Source organism: Biomphalaria glabrata, chromosome 9, assembly GCF_947242115.1.
Source record: "Biomphalaria glabrata chromosome 9, xgBioGlab47.1, whole genome shotgun sequence".
Taxonomy (NCBI): domain Eukaryota; kingdom Metazoa; phylum Mollusca; class Gastropoda; family Planorbidae; genus Biomphalaria; species Biomphalaria glabrata.
Genome location: NC_074719.1, coordinates 26,996,993 through 27,009,682, shown reverse-complemented (window position 1 = coordinate 27,009,682; position 12,690 = coordinate 26,996,993). Strand labels below are relative to the sequence as shown.

Sequence of the window (12,690 nt, the reverse complement as noted above, 5' to 3'; positions counted from 1 at the left end):
ATTATAAAGGTCAAACGGTTTTCCTTGTGTGGCCAACAAGCTAGTAATTCTTTACTCAGCGATATACATTAACTGCTTATTCTTAGGAAAATCGTTTGAGTCGTTTTTGAGATGTGTGTCCAGGTTCCAACCTCCACACTCCCTCCATGAAGTTGTGACTTGAATAGCAGTATTTTAAAAAGACAGTAGAACATGTAATATTTTAAAATGATGTATATATTGTGCTTTATAATTTAAATTTTAAAAAATAATAAGAAATACATAGACATACGCCAGACAGATTTCAACATTGTCATTACGAAGATAAGAAGCTCTGAACTATAAGCTAATAACCACAATTCACCCTTCCTAGTCCACCTTATGCAGACCCTACTTCCACTACAGCCTAACATAACCAACACCCTGTATGGTAGTGTTGAACAACTAAAGAGAACAGCACACTTTTTTTCCTTGGCACAGTCTGCAAAAGAGCTCACAGCTCAGCAGCAATAAAGCTGGCTAGAAGAAGAAGAACATTAATCTATAGAATATATTAATTTGAAGTAGGCCTACGATCGCCTGCGATTACTCAAACCCATTGCACGTACTTTGCAAGATCCTGGTGCTCGCCAATCTAAATATAGCCAGATTGAAGTTCGCTTAATTTTCTTTCTCATGTTTACTAACTAGTTGAAGGGGGGGGGGGGAATATGACCGTGTGTTTGTATGACTTAATTATACTTAACCTTTGGAAGGAATCATTTTCTTATGTTAAGGGCCTTGGAATAAATCCTTCTCTTATGTTAAGGACATTTGTCAGGACTCTCTTAAGTATTGAACACAATATCACTTGCTATTGTAAATAACACCAAGCAATAATAAAAGAGAAACTGTGGCATGAACGTATAGTTTGTGTGCTTTAGTATAAATTGTTGGCTCTCATATTGTATTAACATTAATATTAGTGCACATATCTAAAAAAAAATTCTTAATGGATAATAAAGATTATTTTTAGTATTTTTATTATTTATTTATGCCCAGTGCTGTGTGCCACTATTAAATAACAAAATGATAAAATTTTGTTTTCAAAAGATATACTATGCTATATGCAATGTGTATTTCTCTACAAACAAAATAACCATTAGCTGTTAACTGCAGAACTAGAGAGGAGGATCCTAACAATGGAATAGAATGCACCACAAATGAGGAAATTTGAAATGTGATCACAATGGACATTGGGCCCCTCGTTCGCCAGCTGACCACTGTTAAATAAGGTAAACGTAATCTATATGGCCATATCACAACGTCATCAGAGCTTCCAAAGACCTCCCTGTAGGGAACAGAACCAAGGAAAAGAAAGAATTGGCAGACAGAAAAAAACAACGACATCAAAGAATGCAAAGGGAATGTCAAGACTCTAGTGAAGACAATAAATACAGACTAGACTTGTGTACTCTTGTCAAACACTACACTCATAGACTGAATAAATACAGACTAGACTTGTGTACTCATGTCAAACACTACACTAGTAGACTGAATAAATACAGACTAGACTTGTGTACTCTTGTCAAACACTACACTCATAGACTGAATAAATACAGACTAGACTTGTGTACTCATGTCAAACACTACACTAGTAGACTGAATAAATACAGACTAGACTTGTGTACTCATGTCAAACACTACACTAGTAGACTGAATAAATACAGACTAGACTTGTGTACACTTGTCAAACACTACACTCGTAGACTGAATAAATACAGACTAGACTTGGGTACTCATGTCAAACACTACACTCGTAGACTGAATAAATACAGACTAGACTTGTGTACTCATGTCAAACACTGCACTAGTATACTGAATAAATACAGACTAGACTTGTGTACTCATGTCAAACACTACACTCATAGACTGAATAAATACAGACTAGACTTGTGTACTCATGTCAAACACTGCACTAGTATACTGAATAAATACAGACTAGACTTGTGTACTCATGTCAAACACTACACTAGTATACTGAATAAATACAGACTAGACTTGTGTACTCATGTCAAACACTACACTCATAGACTGAATAAATACAGACTAGACTTGTGTACTCATGTCAAACACTGCACTAGTATACTGAATAAATACAGACTAGACTTGTGTACTCATGTCAAACACTACACTCAGAGACTGAATAAATACAGACTAGACTTGTGTACTCATGTCAAACACTGCACTAGTATACTGAATAAATACAGACTAGACTTGTGTACTCATGTCAAACACTGCACTAGTATACTGAATAAATACAGACTAGACTTGTGTACTCATGTCAAACACTGCACTCGTAGACTGAATAAATACAGACTAGACTTGTGTACTCATGTCAAACACTGCACTAGTAGACTGAATAAATACAGACTAGACTTGTGTACTCATGTCAAACACTACACTCTTAGACTGAATAAATACAGACTAGACTTGTGTACTCATGTCAAACACTACACTCGTATACTGAATAAATACAGACTAGACTTGGGTACTCATGTCAAACACTACACTCGTAGACTGAATAAATACAGACTAGACTTGCGTACTCATGTCAAACACTACACTAGTATACTGAATAAATACAGACTAGACTTGCGTACTCATGTCAAACACTACACTAGTATACTGAATAAATACAGACTAGACTTGGGTACTCATGTCAAACACTACACTCGTAGACTGAATAAATACAGACTAGACTTGCGTACTCATGTCAAACACTACACTAGTATACTGAATAAATACAGACTAGACTTGTGTACTCATGTCAAACACTACACTAGTATACTGAATAAATACAGACTAGACTTGGGTACTCATGTCAAACACTACACTAGTATACTGAATAAATACAGACTAGACTTGTGTACTCATGTCAAACACTACACTAGTAGACTGAATAAATACAGACTAGACTTGGGTACTCATGTCAAACACTACACTAGTATACTGAATAAATACAGACTAGACTTGGGTACTCATGTCAAACACTGCACTCATAGACTGAATAAATACAGACTAGACTTGCGTACTCATGTCAAACACTACACTCGTAGACTGAATAAATACAGACTAGACTTGTGTACTCATGTCAAACACTGCACTCCTATACTGAATAAATACAGACTAGACTTGTGTACTCATGTCAAACACTACACTAGTAGACTGAATAAATACAGACTAGACTTGTGTACTCATGTCAAACACTGCACTCGTAGACTGAATAAATACAGACTAGACTTGTGTACTCATGTCAAACACTACACTAGTAGACTGAATAAATACAGACTAGACTTGTGTACTCATGTCAAACACTACACTAGTAGACTGAATAAATACAGACTAGACTTGTGTACTCATGTCAAACACTACACTAGTAGACTGAATAAATACAGACTAGACTTGTGTACTCATGTCAAACACTACACTAGTAGACTGAATAAATACAGACTTGACTTGTGTACTCTTGTCAAACACTGCACTAGTAGACTGAATAAATACAGACTAGACTTGTGTACTCATGTCAAACACTGCACTCGTAGACTGAATAAATACAGACTAGACTTAGGTACTCATGTCAAACACTGCACTCGTAGACTGAATAAATACAGACTAGACTTGTGTACTCATGTCAAACACTACACTAGTAGACTGAATAAATACAGACTAGACTTGTGTACTCATGTCAAACACTACACTAGTAGACTGAATAAATACAGACTTGACTTGTGTACTCTTGTCAAACACTGCACTAGTAGACTGAATAAATACAGACTAGACTTGTGTACTCATGTCAAACACTGCACTCGTAGACTGAATAAATACAGACTAGACTTAGGTACTCATGTCAAACACTGCACTCGTAGACTGAATAAATACAGACTAGACTTGTGTACTCTTGTCAAACACTGCACTCGTAGACATTTAAATACAGACAAGACTTGCGTACTCTTGTCAAACACTGCACTCATAGACTAAATAAATACAGACTAGACTTGTGTACTCATGTCAAACACTGCACTAGTATACTGAATAAATACAGACTAGACTTGCGTACTCATGTCAAACACTACACTCATAGACTAAATAAATACAGACTAGACTTGTGTACTCATGTCAAACACTGCACTCGTAGACTGAATAAATACAGACTAGTCTTGTGTACTCATGTCAAACACTACACTCATTGACTGAATAAATACAGACTAGACTTGTGTACTCATGTCAAACACTGCACTCGTAGACTGAATAAATACAGACTAGACTTGTGTACTCATGTCAAACACTACACTCATAGACTGAATAAATACAGACTAGACTTGTGTACTCTTGTCAAACACTGCACTCATATACTGAATCTTCAGAAACAAAAGCCTTGCCTATATTTATATACACTTTCACGCGCGGCCTGCGGACATTAGTTTGTGTATTCCTAATCCATTGGATTGGATTTATATCTATGTCAAACTAAGATAATGTTCCTTTCAAGTTTTTCTCTTTCACCACGAAAATAAAAGTAGTTTTGTGAAAATGGGTTTACCCGTTAAGCCGATACATCCCTATCTATTAAACACGAAAAGAGAGCGAGATGAATAAAATATAAAGTACAATTAAAACTGGTTTACCCGATTTGTTAAATAAATGGAATATAAAGAACGTCTGGACCATAATATATATCTAGACTGGAAACCGGAAATAATTTTTTATCCGCGATTGATCGATTCACAGACCTATACATATATAAAAATATTGGTTAATATGCATGACTAAATGCATGACCGTAGGGCGTAATCATCTTCTTTTTTGAAGTAGTGATTGTATTACATAAGATAAGATAAGATATAGATTTTTATGTACGTAAACTCTTTTTTCAGGCTCTAAGGGAAGTCGCCCCAATCAATCTTTTTTGTCTTAGAAAAGTAATGATCTTTAGTTTTCAAAGTTTAGAAATAATGCAAAATCATTTCTCAGTTATTCACGCAAATATATGAAACAAAGAGCATCCTGTAAGAATTTCACAATGAGAAGCCACAGCAAAGTGTGAGAAGACACTATGACAAAACAGCTCGTGACATGAAGCTTCTAAACGTTGGACAGAAAGTTTTCTACCAATCACCCAGCGATTCAACCTGGAGACAAGGCAGAGTATGTAAGCAAGTGAATGAACGTGATTACATTATAGAAGGTGACAATGGTTTCAGTACCAAAGAAACAGAAGACACATAAGACCTGACACCTCTAACAACATAGACTTTGATGATGTCCTGGTGAGGATTTTAAATGATGGATACCCCATGCTTCCATAAATATAGTGAATTCAGCAGATGAAAACTGAGGTCCAAAATCAATCACTGAAACAAACTTTGTGGGCACCATATCTGGCAAACATTTTTGTTTAGTTTTCTTATAACAACTTGACTTGTTGTCGTGTGCAAATGTTCCACTTCAATCAAATTTGAATAGTAGTCAACTATGGCTAGGTATTGTTAGTCGAATATTTGAAACAAATCTATTCCAACTTTATCCCAGGGATTTGAACCCTCATTATGCTGTATTAAGCTATCTTTCTGGTTAGCAGGTTTACTTTTCTGACAAGGTTGGCATGCACTAGCTATTTCTTTTATTCTTGCCGCTATTCCCGCCACAAAACTGCGTTTGTCCAAAAGTTCGTTTCTTCCTTCTCTGCTATCCTTCATTTGTCTTTGTGATCTTTCATATATCCTACACACATCTATGCATTAACTGTGAATTGAACTTGTTTTTAATGATTTAACTGTATGGACTTGTAAAGGAGAGTAATCCTTGATGGAGTATGGGCACGACATGGCCTAAATTGTGCCGATGTGCCAAAAACTCAAAACTCAAACTCATTTCTGTATTGTTAGTTTATAGTCTTGCAACAGTTTCATCTTCAAGTGTTCACTCCTAACCCCTAAGATAATTCGGTCCCTAATCAGACTCTCTTCTAGTTTATCAAAATTGCAGCTGCTTGCCAGTTTCTTCAGGGCAGTTATGTACGAGTCAATGTTCTCGTCCTCTTCTTGTCTTCTCGTATTGAAGACATATCTCTCATATGTTTCGTTGGTTCTCCCAACGTAGAACTATTCAAAACTTCATTTATTTTTGTCTCTTGCCCTTTTCCAAATGAATCAAACACGTCTGCTGCCTCAGTTCCAATTATGGTCATTAGTGTTGCTACATGTATATCTTCTGTCTTATCTGAATCTTTTCCTATTTGCCGCCATATTGCCTGTTTACAATAGCGGTTGTAGTACTGAGATATATCAGTTGCAACTTTAGCTACTGTTTTCTTATATTTAAGTTTCTCTAGGTTATCGTTTACCTTTATTAGATGTGTACACCGCTGCCACCATGTTAAGAAAGATCATTGAATATAAACTTAAAATAAGAATAATTTCAGATCATAAACAAACAATTTTAATCAGCCATCGTGGCTACCCGAGTAGTGTCCCAAGTGTATGGGCACAACTCTTCCCACCATATTACAGTCCATCAACACAGACAGACATACATACGCCTTACTTTATGCTTTATATTATAGATAATAAGACTTGTCTTTTGAAAACTGTATGTATACATTTTTTTTCTTATAGTCTCCTTTAAATATATGTAAGTTTTTAAAAGTGAAGTATTTTTTAATGGCTTCCATTTTTAAACTTTCATTGTTAAGCGAGTTTCATTCAGAAGACTAGAAGTAGAGAATAACCTAAATTTAGTGTATAACAAAATAGAATGATATCAGATTTTGTATTGCTGAACTAGTTTTAGAGCTGATGGAAATAATTCAGGGGAATAGATTCATTGGGCATAATAAGGCGCTAGCTGTTTCCAACGTAAGTAGTGCTGAATGTTTCATGTACATGGTATGTATAATATGATGAATTGTTGACTTACTCCACTTTTGCCCAATTAGAACTGAACATCCAGCATTTAGAGTCATTTCGTCCTCTTTGTGTGCAGTGTTAAAGTTATACCACATCAAAGCCATGTTCTAAGGATATCAGATCAAACATCAAATAATTTAGTTCGTGTAGGAGTCATTAAATTTTGTTTTCGATAGATTTTAAAATTAATTTGAGAAAAGTTGATTAGATCCAATAATTTAGAAAATCGATTTTAAATTCAAACCAGCTCTTGTACCAAGCTAAGCCAAACAGAGATTTTCTAACGTAAATTATCTATGTTTATCTGTGTTTATCTGTGCTTTTTACTTAGTTAAACCTTTATATTTGATATATTGTTACGAATCTTACTATCCAGGCTCTCTGCAAACTGCACCATACACCACCAACTTAAAGGACTTGACAACTCAGAGCTCCAAAGTAACGTAACACTTTAATAGTTGAATAAATAACAGCCAATACTGTACAATTGGCAACACGTACACTGTACAAATATCTCTCCGATAACACCGTACCGCCGTACCAACTCTTGCACTGACCTCTCCGTCTTGTTCCGGGCTTGCACTGGGTTCAACAGTACAGGACTGACTTTACACACTAGGCTCGTTGTGTCGGACTCGATTACAGACCAAGATCAAGACGCCAGCCGTCTCAACTGTACTTGACAGTACTCCGCACTGAACCGTCGTAATGCTCCGTACAGAACCACACCGCTGAACTGTGCTGTAGTCGACCGGACTGTAGTGAACCGGGCTCTGAACCCCTGCCGTGAACCGTCTTGACTGCGACACCTCCGCTGTTATATAGGGTCCCTACTGGCCTTCTCGAACCGGACAGAACGCCGCTCGACGTTTCTAGGTGGTCAGATGACTACAACTCTCGTGACGCTCCTGAGCTCTGTTCACGACGTCGATCCTTCCCGGACCGCCGTCGATCCTTCCCGAACCGCCGTGTTGACACTCGTCTCGGCTGACAGTCGTAACTCGTCACGGTTGACCGCTCGTCTAGCGCTGGCCTGGGGCGATTTGCGTCGGATGATTACACACACACCACTACCCCCATTTGTGCCACCACCAGGTTTATAACAATATGTTAACGCGGAGCTTAATAATAAACTCAGTAGGCTATTTTACAAAATCAACTAAAACTAAAAAAAACGATGCTTAAAATAATTAAATGGTATTTTCTCTTTTAAATTCTTATTATCGGTAGATCTAATAGACATATACAAACTAAATACTATAGAAAACAATGTTACAAAGACAGTTTGTGTGGAAACACAAACTCAAAATCAGCACCCGAAGTGGTTCAGCTAGGCAGGTAAAAGGGCAGGCTTCAAAATTTTCAGAAAGAACATCAGAATGTAATTCTATCAAAGACAAATGACAGAGAATAATGGAGAAAGAAAGTTGACAGATCTTGCGTGAAGCCCCAGTGGTCCAGCAGACCAAAGGATAGGTGAAAGTGAATTTGAAGTTAGATGTGAACCTGGCCTAACTAATCATTACTGATCTCTTATAATGAATATCTAATTGATGTAATTGTTTTGTAAAGGTTCAATCTCCTATTCAAATCCTCAAGAAAAACATATTTTTGTTACTTTCGTTCATTGTATATCTTTCGAGGCGAAGCGCTGCAGTTCACGCGTTAATGTGAAATATTAATTGTTATTTTAAATTACGTCCAACTTATATGCATACTAAATAGATTTTTTTCTTTTAAAAAAAGTAAACATTTTTGTGTAAATGTAGTAGTTAGTATGACAGAACTTACTTAATTTAGAAATATAAATGTAAAAAAAAAATTTTGACAAAAAATCTAAAACCATTTGTGTTAAAAATATGGTAAATGGCCATCTCTCCTTCTAAAGAGCCTCCGGTGTTTGTTACTATTAATAGTGAATAGTAATGAAAGTGGTTATTTTCATGAAAAAAACTGCTTGCATAAGTGATTTAAAAAATTAGATTTTTTTTTTTGCTTTCAGAAAAGAAAAAAGTAGCCGTTGCATCAGAACTTTGAATGGTCTAAAATATTATGATGTCGGATTTTCACTATCTTTTCTAGTTTACGAGATTTAAATGGGGCGGACGGACAGACATTCCACATAACACTAATAACGTCTTTTCCACTTTCGGGGGCTGTAAAAAATAGAAATTAAAACTAATGAAAATAGTTTGTGAAATGTTTTCAAGAGACGGACCTAAGTTCAATAACAGTGGTATTAGATCTCGATTTAAAAATTTAAACAAGAAGATATTTAAAAATATTTATTACAAAAACAAAGCATATATTAAGCACTAGGTCTAGATCTAGCTAGGTCTATGTCTAGTTTGTATGACAAATGACAATGGAGAAATTAATTATTTTTTTGTGAGGGAAATGTCTTGTTGTACTCTATTGTAGCTTAAAGTGGGTCAAGAATTTATCTAATTCTGTTGGAAGAATAAATCTTTTTTTAAATTTCTCTTTATTACATGTATGGATAAGGTTACTAATTATTATTTTAACAAAAATATAAGTGTACGCTAAATAAATATATGGAGAAGCTGCGGCTGAGGGGTAAAGCACTTGGAACCGGAAGTCACGTGATCGAATCCTGGTGAAGACTCTATGTGGACCACTTCGGGGGCCCAGCTGTGTCTTTGTAACCTTGTTTAAAAACATCAGCTTGTAGGTCTACTTATATTTAGATCTAGATCTAAAGTCTAGATACTATTGTAATAGATGTAGACCTATCATTGTAACACTGAATTCAACGGCTCAAGAAGCTATTTATTTATATGCAGCCTATCCAGTCATATTTTGTTTACATAGCGGTGTGCACGACATATGAATGGGACTATTAAAATGTATGTCAATATGGAAGCTATAGCGAATGAATGTATGAAAAATGCTTTGAAAACACAAAATTTGAGGGTTAATTTCATTAAAATATGAAATGAATGGACTTTATTTTGTATGTTTATGTGTTAAAGTATAAAGTAGATCTTTCCTCTTTGAATTAGATCTGGAATTAGAGTTAGAGTCTAAAACTTAGATAATAGATGTCGGCCTCGATTGATAAACGGGATTATAATGTACGTCAGGACGTCTAAATTCGCAGATATAAGGAACGAATTTATGTAAAAATGCTATTGAAAGACAAACTTGAAGCTTAATTTTATTACATAATGAAATAATGAAAACAATAGACTATATTTTGTAATTTTCATGTGTCAAAGTAGAGCACTATCTGTGCAAAGTGTAGTGTTAAAAATTAGATCTAAATCTAGATCCTTTCGATCTTCTCTCATGTAAACGTGATAAACAAACATGGCCTAGATCCATAAAAATAGAAATACTTTTATAGAGTTGAGCAATTTTCTTTTGATGGTCTTAAGTTTGTTTTGGGGCTACTATACATATGTCACAGTTCCAGTTAGTACCCAAGGAAAATTTATGTCACGTTTTATTGGTCACACGGTTTTGATTTATATTCGTAACATACATACATACATACATACATACATACATACATACATACATACATACATACATACATACATACATACATACATACATACATACATACATACATACATACATACACACGCCTTACTTTCTACTTTATAGTATAGATACTTGTATCAATTAGTTTTTATCAGTCATGTAATTAAATTTGTAATAGATCTATGCTAACAATTTTTTAAAAGCATTTATGAAAGTAGCAAATGTGTTTAATAAAAAAAAAGAAAACAACCTGAATTCGATTTTGTGGGCAAAAGCGTTTTCAGGCTACTCAGGCCAACGCGGTAACCACTCTACTAGCAAAGAGTCTATGAGCTTGGAATATTCTAGAGTTATCTATTGCTTTTTATTTCATGATTGTGTTCGCTAAGCCTTAGACGGCAGCCTAATATAAATTGGCTTATTCAGCTTATACCAACACTTCAGGCAAGTACTATTTTTTCCCTTGTTTGAGATACCAAACAAAGTAATTTATTACCGATAGCTTATTAACTAATTGTTTTATTTAATAGATTCTTGTGTTTCAAGTTAATCCGAGATTGGGTGTCGGAGAAATAACGTGTATAAACTTTTGGCCAGACACACAGACAGACAGACAAACGGACACACAGAGTGAGTTGATATAAGCTTTGTAAAAATTAATACCGATGGCGATTATTCTGCATTTGTACGATGCTTAAAAATACATACGTATACTACTAAGTTAAGTGTTTTTTTTTGTGTGTGTATTAGTTAGTAATGGGTTAACATGAGTAGTTATACAATTAGTCATTTATCCCCTATCAGCAATGTTTACACTAGAAATAAATGACGGTAATTAGCTTGTTGTTTAAATATTTGTTTGAATTATCTCGTTTACGTTCTATATGCGACACAATAAAAAGACATAAAACTTTTTTTTCAAGAAGTAAATTCTTCCATACGTCTCCGATCGATACCTCTCGAATTTCTTTCATGAACATCCAAAATGACGACCAGAAAAAAAAAAAGCAGAAAAAGCTGCCAAGATAATGTTAGTACGATCACGCCACGGACCTACATGTCTCTTCAATGTTCCTCGCATAATAGTCGAATTATATTGTTGACCTTTGCTGCTTTCTTTATCATATGTAATATTAATTAGTGATTTATTATTATTATTATTTTTACTATTTTGTTACTAGGATAAACAGTGCGCTTTAGTTGACCAGCGAATGTATGGGTCACTTCTGAATGTAAGAAAACGCGTAGACATCGGCCCGTTCCACCAACTGTTAATAGGCCGTGCTCTTCTGTTGAAGAACTTGTGGACGTCAGGAGAACAGATCTGTAAGGCATTCTCTCTTCATGAAGACAAACTATGATCATACTTTCTCTTTATGCAGGCTATCAGTCAGATGGGCTTCTTAGTCACGTAAATACACATATCTCTACGTAAAAGTAGTGTAGCATTAACATTTTCTATTTTCATCTTTTTTTTTTCTTTGCACTTTTTTGTTACTTACAGTAGCAGGCTCAATAATGAAAGTATAATGTAACTGCTAACTAAAAGGTTTAGAAATGGGAGATTGATAGGCTCACAATGCACTATATTGTCTACAACCTTAACAAGCGAATGCATCTAATTCTTATATTTGCTGTAACCTACACACAATATATATCCACAGTATCGTAATCAATAAATATTTGACATAATTATATATATATTTTTAATGTCAACATATTAGTCTTACAATAATAATTAAATTATGGTTTGAAAAAGTTTAGTTGAACAAGCTTTTAACCGACCTCTTTTTTATAGCCTGTTTGATTCATCCATAATGTAGTGCTCAGTAGATAAGAAGGCTCAAGCGATTAGAGACTACTTGTTCTTTGCAATTTTCCAAAGAGCTGAGTCAAAGACTCTTTGAAATCTAGGACAACCGGTATGTCTGAAAAGCTACTTTATCTGGTAAGTAAAGGTACGGTGTTATATCCTATTACTGATTGCTAGTTTCGTAAGACGCGAGGCCGAAGGCTGGGTACACCTGGAAAACTCCTTCCTAATCTTTCTTTGTACTACATAAGCCGTGCGGGTATCTGCTCTAAAATGGCCCCTTGAGGTGTGCGTGTGAATAGTTGGGACTTTGTTCCTAAACAGCTAATGCAATGTACTCGGTGCTCACGCACCCTAACGGGGCTCTTTTTTCTTACCTAATGGCTTCGTCGTCTCCCCTAGTGACCGTTTCCATGCGGGCGCCACTATGAGGCTAAGAAGCAT

General features: G+C 35.3%; 1 protein-coding gene across 1 annotated transcript in view; it reads right to left on the bottom strand.

Moving 5' to 3' along the window:
• Window positions 1-12,690, bottom strand: part of LOC129928439 (prolyl 4-hydroxylase subunit alpha-1-like) — a 35,670-nt gene that overhangs the window by 640 nt on the left and 22,340 nt on the right. Inside the window, exon 8 of the mRNA XM_056042900.1 lies at window positions 6,937-7,033. Within this exon, the coding sequence (XP_055898875.1) occupies window positions 6,937-7,033 (97 nt within the window). The remainder of the gene's footprint in view (window positions 1-6,936; window positions 7,034-12,690) is intronic.